This window comes from Cuculus canorus, chromosome Z (genome assembly GCF_017976375.1).
Source record: "Cuculus canorus isolate bCucCan1 chromosome Z, bCucCan1.pri, whole genome shotgun sequence".
In the NCBI taxonomy this organism is placed as follows: domain Eukaryota; kingdom Metazoa; phylum Chordata; class Aves; order Cuculiformes; family Cuculidae; genus Cuculus; species Cuculus canorus.
Window position 1 is genome coordinate 76,308,169 of NC_071441.1, and position 24,931 is coordinate 76,333,099.

General features: G+C 43.8%; 1 protein-coding gene across 3 annotated transcripts in view; it reads right to left on the reverse strand.

The window, feature by feature from the left end:
* DYM (dymeclin) overlaps positions 1-24,931 on the reverse strand; it is a 263,448-nt gene that overhangs the window by 226,097 nt on the left and 12,420 nt on the right. For all 3 annotated transcript variants that reach the window (XM_009565789.2, XM_054054066.1, XM_054054067.1), the window contains exons 2-5: positions 20,465-20,642; positions 11,882-11,934; positions 11,144-11,237; positions 9,061-9,194 (exon numbers count right to left, since the gene is read on the reverse strand). In XM_009565789.2, the coding sequence (XP_009564084.1) occupies positions 9,061-9,194; positions 11,144-11,237; positions 11,882-11,934; positions 20,465-20,604 (421 nt within the window). In that variant the 5' untranslated portion in view covers positions 20,605-20,642. The remainder of the gene's footprint in view (positions 1-9,060; positions 9,195-11,143; positions 11,238-11,881; positions 11,935-20,464; positions 20,643-24,931) is intronic.

Here is a 24,931-nt window from a genome sequence, read left to right on the forward strand (position 1 = left end):
TGGCTGCTCATCAGCAATTAATTAATTAAAAAATTAAATTAATTCAGTAGAAAACTAAATATTTTTTGCACCAGTGCATATTTATTTATTTAAGAGGTTTTATGCATTTCAATGGCAAGTAAAGATTCATGAACCCCCAAAGTGCATTTTAAATGAGGAGAAATTATTCTCTACTGACATGCAATGTGACAAAATGCATGGGATGATTAAAATTAGTTTAAAAATGCAACTATTCTAAGAAGTAATACTGATGGTATTTTACATCAGCAACGCAATTTTTAAAAGCAATTGTAAAAAAAGACTAGCAAAACTTACTGAGAAAAAAAGCTTATTCATAGAATCACAGAATAGTTTGGGTTGGAAGGGACATTAAAGCGCATACAGTCCTACCTCCTGCCATGGGCAGGGACACCTCCCACTGGATCAGGGGCTCCAAGCCCGATCCAATCTGGCCTGGAACCCCTCCAGGGATGGGGCAGCCACCACTGCTCTGGGCAACCTGGGCCAGAGCCTCACCACCTTCAGCGTGAAGAATTTCTTCCTAATGTCTGATCTCAATCTTCCCCCTTCCAATTTAAAGCCATTCCCCCTCATCCTATCACTACAAGACCTTGTGAGATGTTCCTTCTCAGCTCTTCTGGAGCCCCTTCAAGGTACTGGAAGCTGCTCTAAGGTCCCCACCGGGCTGAACAACCCCAACTCTTTCAGCCTGTCCACGTACGGGAGATGCTCCAGCCCTTGGATCACCCTGACCACCCAAGAAAAATCATGCATCACACAAGAGGTGCTGCAGCACAGGGACGACCCAAACGATTGCTTTATTTTGTATTTTCAAATAAATACGTCTTGCAATAAGTGCAACTTTATCGCCAGGTTATGGCCGTGTTACTCTGTTTAACCCAAGTTTGTTCTGAAACCCAGGATCCAATTTTAAGAAGCACACCGGAGGGAATAGTCACAATAAAGCAAAATTATTTCTTTCCACAATCAGTTTATTAAAAACACATTAAAATTTGTCACCTAGTGAACCGCACGTTCTAAAGGAAATAAGTTTTTTATCACGGAAACATGGTTTCCTTTATATAGAATCCCCTATGAGTAACACAATGTAGCTCCTGTTAGTAAAAAGCGAGAACTCCTAAGAGTATTTAACCTTAGGCAGAAACCACAGCCAGTAATGAAGCCCAGATAACGTATTCTAAAATAACCGAAACGTGACAGTTACCTAAGGATTTTTGACTCTAGAAAATGCTTATAGAGCAAAAGTCCTATTAGTTCCCGAGAGGCATCTATTTTTTTTACCTCTTGACAATTGAGGAAAGGAAGGAGAGGGGAAAAAGGATGAAAAAGGTAAAGAGAAAACATGTCAAGAATATTATTTCTTCCACCTACCTATACACAACTCATTCAAAGAGAGAATAATGTTATTTGACCATGAAACAGGGCTTTTCCCCCACACTACATTCAAAATAAAGCAAGAAAATACTGGGTTAGCACAATGACTAAGCACAACCATGGAATGGTGTTCTTTCCTGCTCAGTTCTCAAAGTAATTCTCCTTTTAAAAAAAGAAAAAGCTTAATTGCTGCAATCAATGTCATTCAGCTACAGCAATTAATGTATCCTTTTTCCCACTGGGGCATGAGCATTCTTGTTTAATTCTTGTCTTGCCAAGACAATGAAGCGGATCCGTGCCAAATCTATAACGTGAGAGAGAGCTATAAACACAGAACACTATGTGTCTTCATAAACAATGTCTTTTTTCAACAGCAGGGTAAAGACAATACACACAATACTCATTCACATTAATAGATCGCATACTTGAATCAAAGACACGTGTAAAGCCTCAGGGAAAATAAGTGAAGGGTGAATCGGTCCTGGTAAGATTAGAGCAGATTTGCAGGGAGAGGAAACATAGGTGCTTCTTCTAAACTCTGTGGCAGTGCAGAAATAACTCAAACACACAGTGTTTAAAATGTCCAGTTACGCTGAAGCATCATTCTTTATCAGCTATATTTAAGCTCTCAAACATGCAGATTACTTGCATTTTGGCTTTTTGAAGGGGTTTGGGTCTTTTTTTTTATACAAATAACAATTTTTTTTTAACTTTTTCAAAGCTACACACACTACAGACACTGGATTAGCGGACACTGCACAAGTTAAATGGCTTATCCAGAAGGAAGGTATACATATCAAGGAGACACTACTTCCAGTAAAACTAGCCCAGCTCCATCGTTGGCAATGAAAACAGGGTCTAACACAGGATCATGTAATGGTTTGGGTTGGAAGGGACCTCAAAGCCCATCCAGTTCCACTCCACTGCCGTGGGCAGGGACACCTCCCATGGAATCAGGGGTTTCAAGCCCCATTCAACCTGGCCTGGAACCCCTCCAGGGATGGGGCAGCCACCACTGCTCTGGGCAACCTGACAACAGACACTGAAACAGCCTTTCTCCTCAAGAACTTCACTATGTGTTCACAAACCTGATGTGAACTGCTGTAGCAGCTGAAGGTACCTGATGTTAATGAGATATTGGGGCACAGCAAGGTACAGCCTCACCTTAGATGTTGGATTTTCTGCCCTACTGCTCCTACAGACAGGACAGAACCTGGATACCAGCGATGAAATAAATTCATTACTTGCAAAATGGTACCTAAAGCCCCATCCATTCAATTCATTACCAGCAAACTTAAAGCTTCTTTGGGTTTTGCAGTTTGATCTTCAGTCTGAGGACTCTCAACAGCTCCCAACTTTCACTTGGAAACATTAACAATGAGTACATAAACTGATTGCCATGCTTCACTTCCTTTATGCGATAGCTCAGCACTCATTAAATCATTCAAGGGTTACATTAAATGTATTGTTCTTTATTTCCTCCTCTATGTCCTCTTATTTACCATAATTCACCAAATAGTGCTCAGCAGTCTAGTGACAAGAACTCCTCAATAAAGAATGAATAAAGTTTCCTACTTAGACTAGACATAAGGAGGAAATTCTTCACGCTGAGGGTGGGATGGCCCTGGTCCAGGTTACTCCAGAGACATCCCTGGAGGTGTTCCAGGCCAGGTTGGATGGGGCTTGGAGCCCCTGATCCAGTGGGAGGTATCCCTGCCCATGGCCAAGGGTGGGACTGGATGGGCTCAGAGGTCCCTTCCAACCCAAACCACTCTGTGATTCTAGGATACTACAGGTCAGGGAAGAGGCTGAATGAACTTGTTTTCATTTGGAACACAATACATAGTCTATGCTCTCTTAGACCTCTGAATCACAACACATTTAAAGACCATGCAGAAATTATGAGATAAAAATCAGTGGAAGGCACATGGAAAGATGAATGATTTGTGTAAGCAAGATCAGCTCCAGATCAGCACACACACATCAGCTGAGTCCATTTTAGGATTTATCATTATCAGGATTTTTTAGATGAATCTTAAAGCATGTGGTTTAAGTCTCTGTAAGGCTTTTCCTACAATTAAAACTATACAGTATCCTCTGAAGTTGCACACAAACTCCTAGTTATGGATAAAGAGGCAAAGATTGCACTTCCTGAGCTAAAGAAACTCTGGAAACTGCCAAAAGCAGCAAGTTTCTATTAACAATATGACTATTCTGGAAGGAAACCAATAAACCGTGCTGCAGCCGTGACTCGATTTTGTAGAATTTGTCCATTCCAACCTTATAGTGGTTGCCTGCAACACCTTTGCACTCGAAGAAAAAACATCAGTAATCACGTTTTACGACACAAAGCACAACTGCAAAGCTTTTGTCTAAGCATAGAAGACAGACGAGCAGGGAAAAGCACAAACTGGACATTCAAAAAAGTGAAAGCACCTGAACGGCAAAATCTGGGAGGAGAACTCTTCCAGATAAGACAGCTATAAAAAAACGCTTACTAAACAATAGCGGTCATGTCATTTACAACCTGTCAAATAACAGACATATTGCTGCATAGCCAGTGACAAAGGTATGTTCCAAACATCATTATTATCACACACTACACATTTTTGCCTGAGCTATTAAATATCGCACGCTGTGTGCTGATGCTCTGAGAGACTGCAGAGTGATCAGCCGGACACTGAGTTCACAGTTCTGGGATATATTCTACTAATAGAAGGAAAAAAAGTGATGCTCATACTTTAAACAAGAAAACCAACTCCACCACACAGTGACTTCCAAAGGAGTTTTAAGAGAACCCAAAAAGAACTGATAGCCTTTAAACTTAACTTTAAGTTTGGGGTTGTTCAGCCTGGAGAAGAGAAGGCTGTGGGGAGACCTTAAAGCAGCTTCCAGTGCTGAAAGGGGCTCCAGGAAAGCTGAGGAGGGACTCTGGATCAGGGAGCACAGGGACAGGATGAGGGGGAACAGTTTTAAGATAAAAGAGGGGAAGTCTAGCTGAGATCTTAGGAAGAAATGTTCTCCTGTGAGGGTGGGGAGGCCCTGGCCCAGGTTGCCCAGAGCAGCGGTGGCTGCCCCATCCCTGAGGGGTTCAGGGCCAGGTTGGATGGGGCTTGGAGCCCCTGATCCAGTGGGAGGTGTCCCTGCCCATGGCAGGGGGGCTGGAACTGGATGGCCTTTGAGGTCCCTTCCAACACAAACCACTTTGTGATTCTATGACGCTGAACAAGGGATATACAAATGGATCATAGCAGAGAAGCTGGCTATGCTGTGGGTTGTACTGTTTTGTACAGCAACCACTTCTTTCATTCATTATGGAAAAAGCAAACAAACTTCAAAATTCAGGCACCGTCTTAGGGTCTGTATCTATATACATATTTTATTCATAGAATCACAGAAACATAGAATGGTTTGGGCTGGACGGGACCTTCAAAGCCCATCCAGTTCCAATTCTCCTGCAGTGAGCAGGGACATCTTTAACCCAATCAGGTTGCTCAGAGTGCCACCCAACCTGACCTGGAATGTTTTCAGGGATGGGGTCTCCACCGTGTCCTTGAGCAAGGGAACAGTGTCATCAAAACCATTTCCAATTGAACCCCGAGTCCAAAGCAGACACAGACTTGAGCCACGGCTGAGCCAGAAGAGCTGATTATTCCCTGCCTCCATCCCACCAGCAGACCACATGCAATTATCTTCCTAATCAGGAACATTCAGTGAACAATCTGCTCAGAGATAATGGCTAAGCACGTTTGCCATCAATGTGCACAGAATTATCGCTAATAACTGTCACTGTGAATTACGGGGAAGTGCTACTGGACATGGTATAAACATGGATCTATCCTAGAATGACAGCATTCACTTTTCATATCATGCTGCGAGGAACTCCCAGCACAAGGAATAAAGATTGTAGAGGTTCAAGTTGACAAAACACCTCAGCTTTTCATAGAATCAAAGAACCATGGAATTGTTCGGGTTGGAAGGGACATTACAGTCCATCCAGTTCCATTCCCTGCCATGGGCAGGGACACCTCCTACTGGACCAGGTTGCTCAAAGCTCCATCCAACTTGGCCTGGAACACCTCCAGGGATGGGGCAGTCACTTCTCTGGGCAACCTGGGCCAGGGCCTCCCCACCCTCAGCACAACGAATTTCTTTCTAACGCCTAATCTCAGTCTTCCCCCTTCCAATTTAAGGCCATTCCCCTCGTTCTATCACTACAAAACCTTGTAAGAAGCCCCAGCTTTTCTGGAGCCCCTTTCAGCACTGGAAGCTGCTCTGAGGTCTCCCCAGAGCCTTCTCCAGGCTGAACAACCCCAACTCTCTCAGCCCATCTTCAGAGCAGAGGTGCTCCAGCCCTTGCATCATCTCTGTGGCCTGCTCTGGACCTCTTCCAACAGTTCCATCTCCTTCTTATGTTGGGGACTCCAGAACTGGACACAGGGCTCCAGGTGGGGTCTTCCCAGAGTGGAGCAGAGGGGCAGAATCCCCTCCCTCCCTGCTGGCCACGCAGCTTTGGATGCAGCGCACGACACGGTTGGTTTCTGGGCTGTGAGTGCACGGTGCCGGCTCATGTCGAGCTTCTCATCCCCAGCACCGCAAGTCCTTCTCCTCAGGGCTGCTCTCAGTCACATCATCCCCCAACCTGTATTAAAACCGAGGATTGCCCGAACCCAGGTGTAGGACCTTTTCCATTCATTTTAGTCTGCTACACGACAGCACTGAAGCAAGAACCAGGATGTCTTTCTAGACAAGGTATAAACTCATAGGCAGCTGCAATGATCGGTTATTACACGTGGGTGTTACTTTCTAATGCATCAGTTGCTGACTTCATTCCTGGAGATTACTCCTCACAGTTTAAATACATCAAACCACTTCAGCATGCAGGGCTTACTCTTTTGGCACCAGAAATCTGATTTCCCCGGAGCAACAGCAGGCGCCAAGGAGTTAAACAGACTTTAATGAGGGGTTTTCACTATTCAATGAGCAGGCAGCTATTAGGCATTCCATACACATGTCCTTGCTGGATTGACTATTGAGGGGAAATCCAGAGTCAGATGCTTTTGGCTGTTCTTCCACAATCCACTCGCACTGTATTATCATTCTTATAACAGTCCTCTTTGCTAGACCATCCTTGGCTTCACGCAATAAACAAAATGAAGTTACAAACTCAAAAGTATCTTTATGACAAGGGAAAGGAAAATGAGGCTCCTGTGCCAGTATCATCTGTCACATGTTCTGTAAGACCCTCTTGATACAGGACCACACAAAGATCGGTGACAGACCGTACTATGACTTTCTTATTGCTGTAATCAATTTGATTTTTAATGCATTCACATTATTCACATTCAAAAAGAAGGACCAGGTGGCAGAAAGAGAATAGACATTATCTGAGCACATTCCCTGCCATCTTTTGTCTTGTGCAACATATGCTCTATTCCAACAAATCGCAGAATCATAGGATGTTTTGGGGTTAGAAGGGACCTTTACAGGTCATCAAGTCCAACCCCATGCAGGGGCACTCACATCTTCAACTCAATCATGTTGCTCAGAGCCCCATCCAAACTGACTGGGAATGTTTCTAGGGATGGGGCTGCCACTACCCCCTGGGCAACCTGTGCCAGTGTTTCATTGCCCTCAGTGTAAAAAATTTCTTCCTTATATCCGGTCTAAATCTCACCTCCCTTAGTTTAAAACCCCTATTCCTTCTCCTGTCACAACAGCATTGCTAAAAAGTCTCTCTCCGGCTTTCTTGCAGTCCCTTTCAGTACTGGAAGCCGCTCTAAGTTCTCCCTGGAGCCTTCTCTTCTCCAGGCTGAACAACCCAAACTCTCTCAACCTGTCCTCATAGGGAAGGTGCTCTAGCCCTCGCATCATCTTTGTAGCCTCCTATGAACCCGTTCCAATAGATCCATGTTATTCCTGTGCTGAGCACTCCAGAACTGAATGCAAGACTCCAAATGGGGTCTCACAAGAGTATAGTAGAGGGGCAGAACCCCCTCCTTCGCCCTGCTGGTTGTACTAAGGATGCAGCACACGACACGGCTGGCTTTCTGGGCCACAAGCGTACATTGTTGATTCATGCACAGCTTTTCCTCCATCAGCACCCCAAGTCCTTTTCCTCCAGGCTGCTCTCAATCACGTCATCCCCCAGCCTGTATTGAAATCAGGAACTGCCCCAACCCAGGTATAGGACTTGCATTTAGCCACTTCCTGGATATGCACTTATTTTTGAACATTCTGCCTAAACTTTTTGACTTTTCCTGTACTCTTGCATGAACTACCACTCTCTAATTAAATCTGAGCAGTTGCCTTTTCAGTGGAGCAGTTCCAACTGTTCAACAGTTCCAACCACAGTATTCGTACTGTTCTCTTCCCTCACTATATTCCTAAAAACTGCATTAATTCCACTCACTGATGGCTGATGAGGGCTGATGAAACACAGGTGAAAAGAAGCACTAAATATCTGCAACATCACCATTCCTACACTACTATGTGGTCAGTTTCAATACAGCTCTACTCTTTTCTTCTGAGGATGACCATTACCATCTTTCAAACTGTACAAAAATGGCCAGAGCCACGGGAGGTCTACAGCACCACCTCTGAAAAAAATGTTTAGAAAAATACCTAATTAAGTCTGTAAATAAATGACTATGTTAAGTTTAATACAAATCTCTACAGAAAACAATTAATGAAACAACTCAAACGCTACTCTACAAAATGTCTGTTTTGCTATAAGAACCTCTAACATTCCAACAAACTGTTAACAAACATTTCATTCTAGCAGAAAATCACAGGTTAGGGGGCTGTGGTGCTGCAAAAATATATTAAAGGATTGTAGATGCATCAGAGACTTTCATGACCCCAGGCAGGAGCCATCAAACTTCGTTATGTCTGAAAAAACAATGGGTAGAGGAGAAATAGAGAATTTGACAAATATCTAGGAAGCTGTGAAAGATGGAGCTTACCCTCAGGTTGCAAAGACAGACCCTCCTATGGGTCAACCAGGCCCTCTAAAAGAGTTCAAATGTTGTATTTTCAAAAAAAAAAAAGCTTGTCTGTCTCCTACTTTGCACAAAACCTTTTTTATTGCGGTTTTTTTTGGTTTGGGTTTTTTTTTCGGTTTGGGTTTTTTTTCCTTCCACTGGATGAGGTTGCTCCAAGCCCCATCCAACCTGGCCTTGAACCCCTCCAGGGATGGGGAATCCACCACTTCCCTGGGCAAACTGGGCCAGGGCTTCATCATCCTCACAGCAAAACATTTCTTCCCAAGATCTCATCTCAGTCTCCCCTCTTGCATCATAGGATACAAAGGAAGACTGTTTAAACCTAATTACTCCAGACCCCAAAGGAAATCAGTGGGTTTTACAACTGACTGCATATTTTTAATCTCATAGGTTGCCCCAAAACCATAAACGATGTTGTATGTAACCTCACTGCTAGTTCACTTCTAGTATTAAAGCAAAGTTTGTGATTCTTAGTCTAAACAAAACAGAGAATCATACAATCGCTTAGGTTGGACAAGACCCTTAACATCATCAGGTCCAACTGATGTAACGCTACCAATATCAGCACTAAACCATGCTCCCTACATGTCACGTCTACAAATATCAAAACACTTTAGTTCCTGGTGGGCTATTTGTTTCACCAGCGCTTGTGTACACCTACCATATGAGCCTGGTGCTTTCTCTTCATAAGTAAAATGAAGCTGGAGCTCCTCTTCTGTCATTTGACTGATGAACACTTTCAGCAAACAGCAAATAATAAACAGTGCATTGTGGGCCTGCCAGATGAAGATGTGACTAGGAAAAAAAAAACAGAAACAAGAATCAGAAATGCTTAAGCTGTGAATGTGCATCAAAATCCACAAGAAAACATATGCCAAAGTAGACAAATGGCTTCCTACTGTCGAAGCAAGGAGAAGCACAGTGCTCAAAAGCAGGCAGTCTTCAGGCGATACAACAGAAAACAAACTGGAAATGTATTCTTAAAGTTGGCTTTTTTACCCCAAAAAGGAATACAATCTAATTCCTAACTAATTTCATAGAATCATGGAATGGTTTGGGTTGGAACGAACCTCAAAGCCCACCCAGTTCCAGACCCCTGCCATGGGAAGGGACACCTCCTACTGGATCAGAGGCTCCAAGCCCCATTCAACCTGGCCTTGAACACCCCCAGGGATGGGGCAGCCACAGCTTCCCTGGGCAACCTGGGCCAGGGCCTCCCCACCCTCAGCATGAAGAATTTCTTCCTCATGTCTAATCTAAATCTTCCCCCTTCTAATTTAAAGCCATTCCCCCTAGTCCTATCACTCCAGGCTCTTGTAAAACATCCCTTCACAACTTTCCTGGAGCCCCTTTCAGCACTGGAAGCTGCTCTAAGGTCTCCCTGGAGCTTTCTCTTCTCCAGGCTGAACAACCCCAACTCTCTCAGTCTGTCCTCAGAGCAGAGGTTCTCCAGCCCTTGCATCATCTTTGTGGCCTCCTCTGGACCCATTCCAACAGTTCTATCTCCTTCTGTTGGGGATTCCAGAACTGGACACAGGACTCCAGGTGGGGTCTCATCAGCGCGGAGCAGAGGGTAAGGATCACCTCCCTCGCCCTACTGTATTTTGTATTGTTAGAAACACCACAATTGCCACAAGGGCTTCTAGATACAACGGCCTCAAGCCGCCAAGACACTGAAAGATTTCCTGCAGCTTCGATATGAAGGCTACTCTGGCTCCTTGACCCTTAGCACTTTTGCCAGTCAAACAGCCTTCAGAGGGCTGTAGGCTTTCATGGATTTAAGGACCACAACGAGTAAGACTATTCTATGCAACACACACAGATACTTTCTAAGCTCTTTGAATCCAAGGGGAATATTCCTTCATCACATTTTCTTGAGTCCCAGTAAGCAACAGCTGGGAAGCCCGTACACCAGCATACAGTCAAGTTCCCAACTGAAGTGACACTTTCCAGATATTTTTGCATTAAAGCAGCGGGAGCTATCCAGAAATAACTTCTTTCTCCAGATACAGGCAAAAAGGTTGAGGGCAGTCCTGAGAGGAAGGGGGCAGTAAATAAAGACTTCCTTTTTGAAGCCCCAGACCTCACAAGTTGGACATTTGTCTATAGGTATGGGGGAATAATTACAGAAAATTTCCTGCAAAAACTAATCAGAGCGGCACACACAACCTCTTGGAGTTTTTCTGGGCCTTGAGCAACCTGATTCAGTGGGAGGTGTCCTTGCCCATGACAGGGGTTTGGAACTGGATGAATTTTAAGGTCCCTTTCCACCCAAACCACCCTATGATTCCATGATTCTCTCCTGCTGCTGAAAGGGACAAGTAAAACTAAAGGCAGATGCATGACATGATCTGAAATCAAGGTTGTTGTATGGAAGTTTGTTCAAATCCAATCCAACTTGAAATATTTTCAAGATAAAATACTGGTTCATATATTATGATTTAGCTAAAAAGTCCAGGTGATTCTTAAACAGCTCTAAAACAGTAGATACCCCATTTGTACACCAATACGTTAGATATCTAACACACAGGATGAACATGCCTTTTTTCCCAGCAATCTACTACACTTAATCTTTCATGTTCAGAAAAGTATCAGATACTGTGTCTCCAAAAACGACTTAAGAGAACTCTTAACTTCTGGTCTGTGATTATGTTAGCAAGCCAAGTAAAAGAACTCAACAGCAAGCAGCAAAAGGAATATTTAAAAAGTGAAACAGCGCACAAAGCTCTTTCCTGGGTACTTACTTCTGGCATTCTGCTGAAATTTTTAACTCTTTGGTTCTAGACAGAAAGACTTTAATCAACGACCCAAGGTTTCCTGTACGAGGATTCTTCTCAACTAGATGAGGAAAATAAGATATGATTACATAGCACGCATAAGTGGAAACTATTTAGTTCAAACAATACATAGAATAAATTCTAATATCTTACATATTTCTACATGAAGCATAGTATGTCTTTTTTGTATACTACTGTTGTTCTTTTAAGATTTTCCCATAGATGCTTTACAACCCCGAAAGTGTTCTCTAAACACATTTTTCATCCTAGATGTAAAATATCCCACAAGTAGAGCTCCTACTGCTTCCATTCCAAGACTTCTGTACAGCAGAGAAGTCTCCTGTCACAAAAGCGGTCAGGCTTCCACAGCTACCTTTTAAACTCTTGAAATATATTTGACCACAGATATATCATCCTTGCCTTTCATCCTGTGACTAATTCGATCAGCTTAGATGACAGGGGAAAAAAGAGGCCATAGGGATGGAATTATATGTTTAAAACCTTTGTGTCATTTCAAATTCCACAAAACAGTTAACAATGTAAGTCTCTAAAAGTTTGAGGTAGAAATAAACAGACTCAATCTTACTAGTGCAACACATAGAGGCGGAGTTAAGTACACTAAGACATGGGTGTGCACAGGTCAGCTGCTTCTTAATTTTTCTGATAAAACGCATAGAAAAAAATGAAGATGTCACAATTTCTCACCTAAGGACCTGCACACTGAGACTGTGGCTTCTTCCAAGAGCTTTAAGTCAGCACTAGGTGGAAGAGAAAAAAAGAAAACAAAAACGGTTACATAAGCAACTGCATTCCTGTATTTCAAGTGAAAACTCATTACAAAATAGTAGTAAAATATTTCTATGAAGCTTTTAATTTTACCAATCCCTTTACATAGCTAACACAGAAGCACAGAATGGTTGAGATGGGAGGGGATCTCTGGAGGTCACCTTGTCCAACCACCTGCTCAAGGAGGATCACCTGGGCCAGCTGCCCAGGACCACAGCCAGCATTTTTTGAGTATCTCCAAGCACAAAGACCCCACAACACCTCTGGACAACCCATTCCAGTGCTTGGTCATACTGTTGTCAGGCGGTACTACATGCACTGGTATCAAAGTGAAGATAGAGTAGGACACTACTATTCAAAAGTGAACTGCCTGTCACAGTGAAATGATGTTCCTACATCACTTAGGCTAGACATAAGGAAGAATTTCTTCTCCATGAGAGTGGGGAGGCCCTGGCCCAGGTTGCCCAGAGCAGTGGTGGCTGCCCCATCCCTGGAGGTGTTCCAAGACCAGGTTGGGTGGAGCTTGGAGCAACCGGATCCAGTGGGATATCCCTGCCCATGGCTGGGGGTGGAACTGGATGATCTTTAAGGTCCCTTCCAACCCAAACTATCTTATGATTCTATGATCATTTGTGTTACTCCTACCTTCATGGCTTAAACACTGCCACGTGTAGATGGATGCGACTGAAAACAAACACAGCAGCCTACAGAAAGAACTTGATTTTTTACAAGAACTATCACGTGAAAGAACATTTTTTTAAAAAGCATAAAGAATCCTCAACTTGACATTTCAATTCAAGCTAAGCACCACTTGCCTTTAACAACTTTTACTACGCTAATGCAACAACCGCAGAATCACAGAATCACAGGAACGGTTTAGGTTGGAAGGGATCATCCAGTTAAAAGGCCTTGCCACAGGGAAGGACACCTCCCACTGGATCAGGGGCTCCAAGCCCTATCCAACCTGGCCTGGAACCCCTCCAGGGATGGGGCAGCCACCACATTCTTCTTTCTTTACAAGGGCACGGAGTGACAGAATGAGAGGGAATGGCTTTAAATTGGAAGGAGGAAGATTTAGATCAGACATTAGGAAGATATTCTTCATGATGAGGGTGGTGAGGCCCTGGCCCAGGATGCCCAGAGAAGTCGTGGCTGCCCCATCCCTGGAGGTGTTCAAGGCCAGGTTGAGGCATAATATTGAAGCAGTATTTAGAAAATATAAATTCTGTCTTGCCTTACTGAAACTGCTCTTCTATCAGTTAATAACTGGTCTTATGTCAAGTTGTCTTTATTTTGTTGGTATCTAATCGCTTTGTGTTTGTAGTTACACATCATGGTAAAAGGAGTTTCTTCTTCAGCACGTTATTTTTCTGTAATAAGGCATCTTTTCAGTAGCAGCAGGGAAGTGTGGTAAATTAAGCAGTCTATTGCCCAAAAACAGTTTCAAACTTTTCACTGACTGTAGATTTTTATTTCTGGCTTCATACTACCAGAAATACAGATTCTGCACTTGGCTGTTCTGGCATATATTGAAAAAACCAACATTACTTCCAAAAAGAAGAGGAAGGGGATAAAAAAACGGAAGATAAATCAGTGGAGTTATTTTTGAGTGCTTGAATTCATATAATCGTGTTATGGTTTGAGTTGGAAGGGGCCTGAAAGCCCATTGAGTTCCATGAGCAGGGTCACCTTCTGCAGCATCAGGTTGCTCAAAGCCCCATCCAACCTGGCCTTACTATCACAGAATAACAGAATCGTTTTGGATGGAAGAGACCTTTAAGATCATCAAATCCAACCATTGATCCAGCCCTGCTAAGCCCACCACCAGACCATGTCCCCAAGTGCAACACCTACTTCTCTTTTAAATACCTTGAGGGACGGGGACTCCATCACCTCCCTGGGCAGCCTCTGCCAGCGCTTGACAATCCTTTCAGTGAAGAAATTTCTCCTATATCCAACCTAAACCTCCCCTGGCACAACTTGAGGCCATTTCCCTTTGTCCTGTCACTGGCTACTGGGGAGAAGAGACCAACGCCCACCTTGCTACATCCTCCTTTCAGGGAGCTGCAGAGGGTGATAAGGTCTCCCCTCAGACTCTTCTTCTCTCTCAGCTGCCTCTCATAACCCTTGTTCTCCAGACCCTTCCCTTTCCCTTCTCTGGACATGCTCCAGCTCCTCAATGTCCTTCTTGCAGTGAGGGGCCCAAAACTGAACACAGGATTCAAGGTGCAGCCTCAACAGCGCCGAGTCTAGGGACAAAATCCCTTCCCTGCTCCTGCTGGCCAGACTGTCTCTAATACAAGTCAAGATGCCATTGGCCTTCTTGGCCACCTGGGCCACTGCTGGCCTATGTTCAGCTGACTATGAATCAAGACCCCCAGGACCTTCTCCTCCAGGCACTTTTCCAGCCACTCTTCCCCAAGCCTGGAGCTGCATGGGGTTGTTGTGTTCCGAGTGCAAGACCTGCCACTTAGGCCATGTTGAACCTCATCCTGTTGGTCTCAGCCCATGGATCAGCGACTTCTGCAGAGCCTTAGGCAGATCAACACTGCCACCCAACTAAGAACCATCTGCAAACTGACTAAGGGTGCACTCAATTCTCAAACCGTAATAGACAATTGAAAGAGGAGGAGAAAAATAATGGGAGCAGCTTTCCTGACAGTCGTTCACTCTAAGTAAAGCTTTTTTCCTTGCCATTGAACAGAAAACAGAAGAATCAGCCCATTCAGTACGTTCACACTGTGGGAATGCTGACTTTAATGGACTGGTTGGAGGAAAGACGTCAAAGAATAAAAGCTGTATATGATTTATTGTACCAATTTTAAAAAGTACCATATTAAGGCAACATAAAAGCTGCTCGTTTTTATGCCTTTCCATTAAAGGCTCAGGCACATGATTTTTGAGCCAGTGACTCATTAAAAACTCCAGGGAAGGAACAAAGCGGAACAGTAAATATTAAGCACATGACTTTCAGCGGGTTCTGTGTTAGTTAACTCTGGTTTAAGTTTTCCATCAGGAAAGAATTATAACCAATACCAGCACTACAGAGAAGGTTGCATTCTTGGTAGCAACTCGTAGGAGAGCCAGACAAATGCAAAGGTTTGCCTAAATCAGGAGTGAAGACTTCTAAGTAGACTTCACAGCTCTTCTTCATAGCAAGAACTAAAGAAGTCATCCACAAAAGCTATACGTCTTCTCCAGTATTTGAATGTTTTTCAGATTGATGTCAGCCACTTCAAAATGTAAGAAGCGAGAGATTTAAGAGATTTTATACGACTTTAATTCAGGTCCAATTAATGCATTCTCTGCAACAAATAAGGATCTGTGAAGAACATGGAGCCCTGTGTTCAGTTCTGAAATCCTCAACATAGAAAGGACTTGGATCTGCCGGAGCAAGACCAGAGGAGGCCACAAGGATGATATGAGGGCTGGAGCACCTCCCGTACAAGGTGCTGAGAGAGTTGGGGTTGTTCAGCCTGGAGAAGAGAAGGCTTGGAAGAGACCTTAGAGCAGCTTCCAGTGCTGAAAGAGGTCCAAGGAAAGCTGGGGAGGGGCTTCTGATCAGGGAGTGCAGGGAAAGATTTTAAGCTGAAAGAGGGGAGTTTGACATGAGATCCTAGGCAGAAATGTTTTGCTGTGAGGGTGGGGAGGCCCTGGCCCAGGTTGCCCAGAGCAGTGGTGGCTGCCCCATCCCTGAAGGTGTCCAAGGCCAGGTTGGATGGGGCTTGGAGCCCCTGATCCAGTGGGAGGTGTCCCTGCCCATGGCAGGGGGTGGGACTGGATGAATTCTAGAACCATTCCATGATTTTGTGATTCTAAGCAAGAAATGAACAGGCAGGAACATGAATTTAGACCACCAAGTTACTTCCTAATGGCTGAAACCAGAACCTTCCCAGCAGAGGCTTCTGTAGCCCAAGGGGATTTTGCCTGTTCAGCACCCATGACCTGCTAGAGACAGTCCCCAAGGACTTTATGGAAGGAGTTATAGAGGAGCTTTACGGAAGAGGAGATTGCAAGAGGAGAACACAACACACCTTTTACAGCGAAAAGCATGAGGCAACCTAAAATTAAACTGCTGGTAGCTTTTCCTTTGACTACCTCTTCTGCATGTATTATTTATCTCCTACCCCACCTAAACTGCAAAAGGCCCCAGGGGCTTTACCTGCGAAAATCCCAAGGCTTTCTCTGGCTCTTACTATCGATCATGCCAGGGAGTCACGGGCAGGGAGCTGGGATTCACCACCTGCTCATTTCTGATTATTAAAGGCCGATTCAATAACTGAGGTTTGTGAATGCAGACCAGAATCATTCCCACTTAACAGTCCCTCTTTAAACTTGCTTAATAATTAAGAAAATCAACTTTACGAGAGGAAGAACAATCTGCCCAGAAAAGCAGAATATTACACTCCAAACAGCCAGCTCTGCTTTCACGCTCTTTTCTGGATGGCACATCAGGTTTAAGCAATCCCACTTTCAAGACTGTGGCCCAAAAATCAATCCCGTCTCGTGCCAGAACTGTTCTGTGGTGCCAGGCTGTGAATTCCCTAGGGAATTAACTTGGCTGAGGAAATAAACACTTCTTTTTTGCTGTGCTGTAATTCAGACCCATCAGTTCCTGATTAAACCCACAGCAGATCCAAACAAACGTTAGAAGGGATAGTGAAAGGGCAAGAGCATCTTGCATCAGTAACTGCTGGCAGAGACACAGCAACTTCAGAGTCAGTGGCACTGGTATTTAGAAAACTTTATTTCCCCCTGCAAGATACCTTCCGTTCTTTGCCGAAACAGGTGAAAAAGTTAACTGAAGTGAAAAAAATAAACCCAGTAAAGATGACACGGCTGAGTAAACAAGCAGTGCTGAAGAATTAGACGTGGAACCACATACACAGAGGTTAACATAAGCAATCAGGTAGGAGTGGGGAGAGAAAGCAAGAGAGAGAACACCAGGATGACGAGGAAGCATCAATGGAGGAAGAGATCAACCAGACTGAGCGGGTAGTGGGAAGAAAGCAAAACAGTGACAGAAAAAGAGTACAAAGTGCCGAGAGAAGCAAAGCATAAGATACTGAAGATGGACAGCAGAACATAGAAAGCAGTGCCATCAAAAGAGCAGAGAGAGCCTCATGTCTTCATCTTTCTCAGAGCAGAAAGCCAGTACTTCACCAACTCTCAAGCCAAGGCTCTGAGTTTCTGATTTTGGGGATTAGAAGACTATTGTTGCTTGGAAGATTGTACTCTGTTTGACAGCCTCAAAGATCTTCCTTCAGTAGCTCTGATCAGGAATACCTGGGCTAGTTCGGATCAGCAATACAATCCTCTTCTCATACAATCACAGAATCATAGAATGGTCTGAGTTGGAAGGGACCTCAAAGCCCATCCGGTTCCAACTCCCTGCCATGGGCAGGAACACCTCCCACTGGATCAGGGGCTCCAAACCCCATCCAACCTGGCCTTGAACACTTCCAGGGATGGGACAGCCACCACTGCTCTGGGCAACCTGGGCCAGGGCCTCCCCACTCTCAACATGAAGAATTTCTTCCTAATGTCTGTTCTAAATCTTCCCCTTTCCAATTTAAAGGTGTTCCCCCTCATCCTGTCCCTGCACTCCCTGATATCAGACCTACCTTTGCAAAAATGTAAGGAGGTAGGATAGATATTCTACTCTATAATTTAAAAAGAGAAGAAAACTTTGTCTCCTGTCTGACAGGTGAAAACTGGCTCCTTTCTGCAAGTCAGAAATCAGCATCTTGCTCTTGTCAAGAGCATGACCTGCACTCAAGCCTCATTAAACCAAAACAGAGTTAACTTGATATTTCGCAAGCTTTCAATCTCAGAAATTAACATTGACTTCTATTGTTCTGTCCCTGCAGGCAAGGTTATTTGATTCAGACAATGGCTGAAGGTGCTGTGCAGCCAGCATCATCTGACATTGTTTGTCAAATGGTTCTCTCAGGTAGATGCAACTTAATGGGGAATCTCTGCTTCCTTCCAATTATTAAGCTGCACAAAAGACGTCTCTAAAAATATCTCCCTTCTAACTGCCAGCCAAGAGCACCATCTGGTGTTCAGCTAATTAAACTCTCAACCTGATTTTGGATCAGTTCTTTTGTTTACTTGTTTTTTTAACTATGTTTCTTGGTTGGGTTTTTTTGTTTGGTTGGGGATTTGGAGTTTTTTGGTTGTTATTTTTAAGCAGACTTATCGTGCACTGCATCCGACTCCTGAAATAGGCACAAAAAAGCTGCAAAACAAGGTATGAAAAACTCCTTTACTTCGGTGGGGGAGGGAGAAGTAGTAGAACAATTGAAAGAAAATGATGGTGCTTTATATAAAACTATTTTCCCAAAAAAAATATGCAGAATTATATGATTTCTTACAAAACTGCCCATCTTGTTAGTCACAGGTAGGCTGTAGCCAATTCCTGCATCTTCAGGGAACTTAGAGAAAGAACAACTGCTCCCTCACCCACTCACAATTACATACAATGCTTTATGAGCATCACAACCTTTCACGACACCGTGCCTCCTTCTTGTTACTTCTGGCTGTTCTCTCCATGCAGATGGCAAAATCATAGTATCATAGAATAGTTTGGGTTGGAAGGGACCTTAAAGATCATCTAGTTCCGATCCCCCTGCCATGGGCAGGGACATCCCACTAAAGCAGGCTGCCCAAGATCTTCCTTCTTCTAAAATCTTGCTTCTTCCTCACTCTCTACAAAAAGATCATCTAGCAAACGCCGTCCAGTTGCTCATCTTGACTGTTACCCCTTCCAGCTGTTCAAATTTTTACTTACTCGCAGACACTCTACTTGGAGACACAGATAATCTACCAGATCTGCTGCCAACTGTAATGAAAATAAACGTTTCTCTCTGCCTTTCAGAGGCTAATATACACACGACAGCACAGAGGTCAGTCATATAACGTGCAAACTATTTCTGATTAGAAACTCTAGTCTATTCTTCATTCGATCATTAATGTATTTTCACAGGTTTGAGAGCTCAGTGTAGGTCATAAAATCTGTGTTGGTTTGTCACCTTCTGAAGAAAACCATCTTTGACTACCGAGTGATAAGAAGCTCAACAGGAGCCAGCAGTGTGTGTTGCAGAAACCAACCGTGTCCTGGGCTGCATCCAAAGCAGCGTGGCCAGCAGGGCGAAGGAGATGAGACATTAGGAAGACATTCCTCACACTGAGGGTGTTGAACCACTGACCCAGGTGGCTGCCCCATCCCTGGAGGTGTTCAAGGCCAGGCTAGATGGGCTCGGAGCCCCTGATCCAGTGGAAGGTGTCCCTGCCCATGGCAGGGGATAGAATTCGATAGGCTTTAAGGTCCCTTCCACACCAAACCATTCCATAATTCTATGATTCATTTTGACAGGAGCTGTGTTTGGAAAAAAAAACCAAAACCAAAAACAAAACCAAAACAAACAACCAAATCCTAAAAAAATCCAGCCAGAAAACCACAAAAAAATGAAAGATGACAATAAAATTGTCTCTCAAATACACTTTTAATTTATTAAAGACTAAAATTAGTGTTCTCAATTTTAGCAGTAACACATTGTGGCCTCTTTAAACCTGCTACCCAAGTGTTTAAACTTAGGCTGTTATGGCACTTTATGAAAACATTTATCCCCTTTATTTGCAAGGAAATACTGCTAAAATAAAGGGGATAAATAAGATATTTACCTGACAGAAAGGTACCAGGTCGCTCTGAAACAGCTTAAGTTATACTTAAAGGTATTAACTAATACCAGATTGTTCTTCTAAAACTGATAATCACCACACAGACCAATGCATTTAGCAATCGACTTGTGTAACAGAAGTCATAAGTTAAATTCTATATTTCTGGAGATACACTATGGATCCTCTCAAAATATTAATTCTGCTTATACCTACTTCGTTTTTTAGAATGAAAAAACATGCAAAACCTGGATTTTAGAAATGCAAAACTTGAATATTAGACATGCAAAACTTGAATTTTAAGTATTCAGAACATATTTTTATGCAGAGAACGTGCCAAGCTTCTTTTTAAAATGTAAAAAAGGGGGAGGAAAGTCATATAGACTAAGAAATGCAACAGCTGACTTACAATTAAGTCATGCAAGGTGTACAGGTCACTGTAAGCTAAGAGGAAAAATCACATACTGAAGTCTTGGGCAACTCCAGATACACCAAAGACTTTTTTGAAGCAAAAGAAAGCACCCCAAAGTAAGCACCAAAAACCCAAGAAAAGCTCCCTACCATCACTTCAGATCCTATTTCTGATCTTTCCAACCTACCAGGAGAATGAATAGTCATTACAGCTATCATGAAGAAGAAACGAACCCACAGGAATGAAAGAGTTAGTGGAAAGAGCTTCCACAATCAGAAAACATAATCCATTTTACATAGGCATTTATTCCTCCGCTATCAAACCCAAGAATAATTAAAACCACTAACATGCTTTCAGACTTCTACAAACACATTATCAAGGTTAAGTTCTTGTCTTAAGCACCCTCTTACCTGTTCGTTGGGGTGGTAAAGCTGAAGGACAGCAGCTGATTCCAGAACGGGTCATTCTCAGAGATGGGCTCTGCTCCTGATAATTTCTTCAAGTACTCATTTTCTGGAAGCTCGCTGATGCTGCTGCTATTTGCTCCCATCTTCTTTATTTGGCAAATTCCCTTCTAAATTTTCATTTCTTCAACAAAAAAGGAAGGGTGGAAAAAAAAAAGAAGAGAAACTATAATATAAAGTTTAATGTACAAATAAGGAATATCCAGATTCTAAATTGGATACAAGTAAAGCTCAGTTCACCACCCTGAACTAATACTGGTAAAACATGGGTGCACAGGAAGACATAAAAAAGATTTTATTTCAACAAACTTAGGACAATACCATCTGCATCCAAGGAAGCTGGAAGTAACTGCCCTATTTATTTCAGTCATAATCACACATGGATTTCCATAAATCATAAAAACACAGTGTCACAGTTGCATCGATATCAAGGCTGCTACCAGCAGGGAGAACTGAAGGGAGTTCACAATTTAAACATGGGTGTTCATCTCCAAGCGACTCAAAAATATGTTTTCCAATTGAATTATACACAGATAACTACGGAAATGACTCCTATAGTCAAGAAAGGGAGTCCACCATGCAGTTAATTCCAGCCTGCCATCAATCATAGAATCGTTTGGTTGCAAAACACCTTCGAGCTCATAGAGTCCAACTGTCCCTGGCCACTACTAAACCAGATCCCTGAGCACCTCATCCACCCAGCTTTTATACACCTCCAGGGATGGGGACTCCACCACCTCCCTGGGCAGCCTCTGACACTGCCTGGGAACCCTTCTAGTGAAGAAAGTTTTCCTGATGTCCAATCTGAACCTGCCCTGGTGCAACTTGAGGCCATTCCCTCTTATCCTATGACCTGACACCTGGCAAAAGAGACCAACACCCACTTCACCACAACTTCCTTTCAGGGAGTTGCAGAGAGCGATGAGGTCTCCCTTCAGACTCCTTTTCTCCAAGCTAAACAGCCGCAGGTCCTTCAGCTGCTCCTCATATCCCTCGTTCTCCAGTCCATTCCCCAGCTTTGTTCCCCTTTTCTGGATGCGCTCCAGCCTCTCACTGTCGTCCTTGGAGTGAGGGGCCCAACAATCACCTCAGAAGTCCCAACCTTGCAAAAGTAATCAGAGCCACTATCACTGCTGCACAGATAACTTGCACCAAGGTAGAATATTTATTACTGATCACAAAAGAACCTACTGATCTTCCTAAAATAATCTGTTTCTTGAAGCAACACCACCACAGAAGATGGTGCAGACAAACGCCAAACCCTCTTTGTAATTGATATGTGTGGAGAAGGAGATTATTTCGATTGTCAATGCTGCTTATCAGCACTTTTAATTAAAGGAAAACCCACCATGATGCTATTAACTATGTGCCAGGGGTGCTCCTAAGCATCTGATGTCTTCCAGGACATCAACTTCAATAACCTTCCACCTTTTGCGAAGAAATAACTGTGACTATTCGCTTTAAAAGTGTATATAAGGGAAAAACATCCCCACCAAGACAGAAATGCTGTGCAATGTATTCCTGTGTAACCTCAATACTCGCTCCTGAGCTGGCACAAGATATAAGAACAGGAACAGCTACATTGGAAAATGGAAGCTACAACTCAGCAGCAGCTCGCCCCTTGGAATCAACAAGAGAGAATCATAGAATCCTGGAACGATTTGGGTTGGAAGGGACCTCAAAGCCCACCCAGTTCCAACACCTTGCCACAGGCAGGGCACCTCCCACTGGATCAGGCTGCCCAAGGCACATCCAATCTGGCCTTGAACAGATGACCTATGGTCTAGAGGATCTACGAAGGTCTCTTCCAACTCAAACCACTCTACGATTGTGCATGGATAACTCAGCTTTGCACCCATGGTTTGCCCACGCCCAACAACTGCGGAAGCCAACAACGATGCTCTTCACCCTGGACCCACATTTTAGCTCAAGTCCCCGCCCTGCGCCTTTAAATGATTTAAAGGCCACACATCTAAACCTTTTTTTCTTGCAGTACAGACAGTTCAAGGCCATGTGTGCCTCAGGTTCCTGTCCTCTGCTCGTGCTTTCCAGCTCACATTCTTCAAGACGAACGCCCAAGGGAGCAGCTGGAGCCCCGACTTCAAATTCCTCCACCCTAACCAGTAACTCCTGAGTTCTCCATGCCAGCGCTCTGACCCTACCTGATGCTTCGCCTGTTCTCCTAAGGCAAGTAACTCGACTTGGTTCTTCATTTCACAGCTTTCTGCAGCTCCCAAAGCCCCCTTTTCACCCGTTTCCCCAGCAATACAGGAGCGCTGGGAACAGGCTGCAAGCCGGTTCTTGCAAGGAATTTGCATACTTTCCAGATTTCCTACAGTATCCCTGTAGATTAAAGTCCATTAAAACAAATCCTCCAAAATAAACACTGCTTTAAAAGCAAGTTTTAGCAGAATATTTCTTGTCTGTTTTCAGAGTCAGTGCCAAATTCACACTGCCCATGAACATGCCCACAGCTGCGGCCAAAGCTGTACTTCTGAACAACAGGACGAGTCGTGGCTGGGCTCCTTCCTGAGCTCTCTGTGTCCTAGCAGCTCACTGGCTCCTACAAACTGCAGAGCATGTTGGTTTTTTTTTCTCCAGAGTCTCTCTTTAGAGTGACAGAAAAATAAGGCTCCTGCTGATTTTTTTTTTTCTTTTTTTGGCCCATCACTAAAAGAGAGGGGAGATTTAGATCAGATATTATGAGGAATTCTTTCTACTGTAACGCCCTGGCCCAGGTTGCCCAGAGCAGTGGTGGCTGCCCCATCCCTGGAGGGGTTCCAGGCCAGGTTGGATGGGGCTTGGAGCCCCTGATCCAGTGGGAGGTGTCCCTGCCCATGGCAGGGGGTGGAACTGGATGGGCTTTGAGGTCTCTTTTGACCCAGACCATTCTATAGTTCTGTGTAAACTTGCTGAGGTGCTCTGCAATGATTTTATGTGGCAGCCTGAGCGCCATCAGCTCCTACAATCTAAACAGCCACTGGCCCAGCTGTAAAGAAGCAACACACTCTAGAAAAAATCTAGCCACCAGGTGAAAGATCAAACAAGTCTTTCCTTCAGAGTTCATGAATATCATATGAGAAAAATGTATAAAAATAATCAAAAATTCTAAAACTATCAGTATTTACTCTCCTGGCATTTTAAGAAAAGCAACAGATTAACCCTTACACTTTACCTTAAATACTTACACCCTATCCATGACCTTCAAGACAGATGCTGTTCTCTAGTCACCACAAAAAATCATTTTCGGACATGCTGTTAAATAGCACACATTTCTTTTAGAAACAGATCACTCAAATAAAACATGCAACCACTTAAATCTGCAAATCGCTTGTGATGAGGGGACCAATGCTGCTGTGCCTCCAACCCCCCATGCTGGTTACAGCAACCCAGGCTCAAACCTCCAGCTAACATAAGAGCTGGTCTGTATTTAGATTTAGACTAGACATTAGGAAGAATTTCTTCACTGTGAGAGTGGTGAGACACTGGAACAGGTTTCCCAGGGAAGTTGTGGCTGCCTCATCCCTGGAGGTGTTCCAGGCCAGGTTGGATGAGCCTTGGGCAGCCTGATCCAGTGGGAGGTGTTCCTGTCCACGGCAGGAGGGTTGAAACTGGATGATCTTTAAGGGCCCTTCCAACACAAACTATTCTCTGATTGTACGATTCTACCCCCACACTCCCTGATCAAGAGCCCCTCCCCAGCTTTCCTGGAGCCCCTTTCAGCACTGGAAGCTGCTCTAAGGTCTCCTCAGAGCCTTCTCTTCTCCAGGCTGAACAGCCCCAACTCTCTCAGCCTGTCCTTGTACAGGAAGTGCTCCAGCCTTCAGATTATCTTCGTGGCCTCCTCTGGAAACAGTCTTTCTCCTCAAGAAGCTGACTATGTTGTCACAGACCTGGTGTGAACTGTAGCAGCTGAAGGTACCTGATGTTAATGAGATATTGGGGCACAGCAAGGTACAGGCTCACCTTGGATGTTGGATTTTCTGCCCTACTGCTCCTACGGACAGGACAGAACCTGAATACCAGCGATGAAACAAATTCATTACTTGCAAAATGGTACCTAAAGCCCATTCATTCAATTCATAACACAACCAGAGACTTTGGGTTTTATGATTTGATCTTCAGCTTTGAAGACTCTCAGCAGCTCCCAACTTCCCCTTAGAGATGTTAACATAAAGGAAGTGAGGGATGGCAATCAGTTTATGTGACAGCTGAGCACTCATGAAATCATTTAAGGGTTGCAGTAAACTTATCATTTATTCTCTCCTCTGTGTCCTCTTATTTGCTATAATTCAGCTACAATCTTGTCCCTAGCTTGGGTCTTTACTACAACCATATGAAAGTAAATTAAGAAACTATGGCTTTAGGCATTTTAAAATCTAAAAAAAAAAATCATTTCCACACACAACAGCG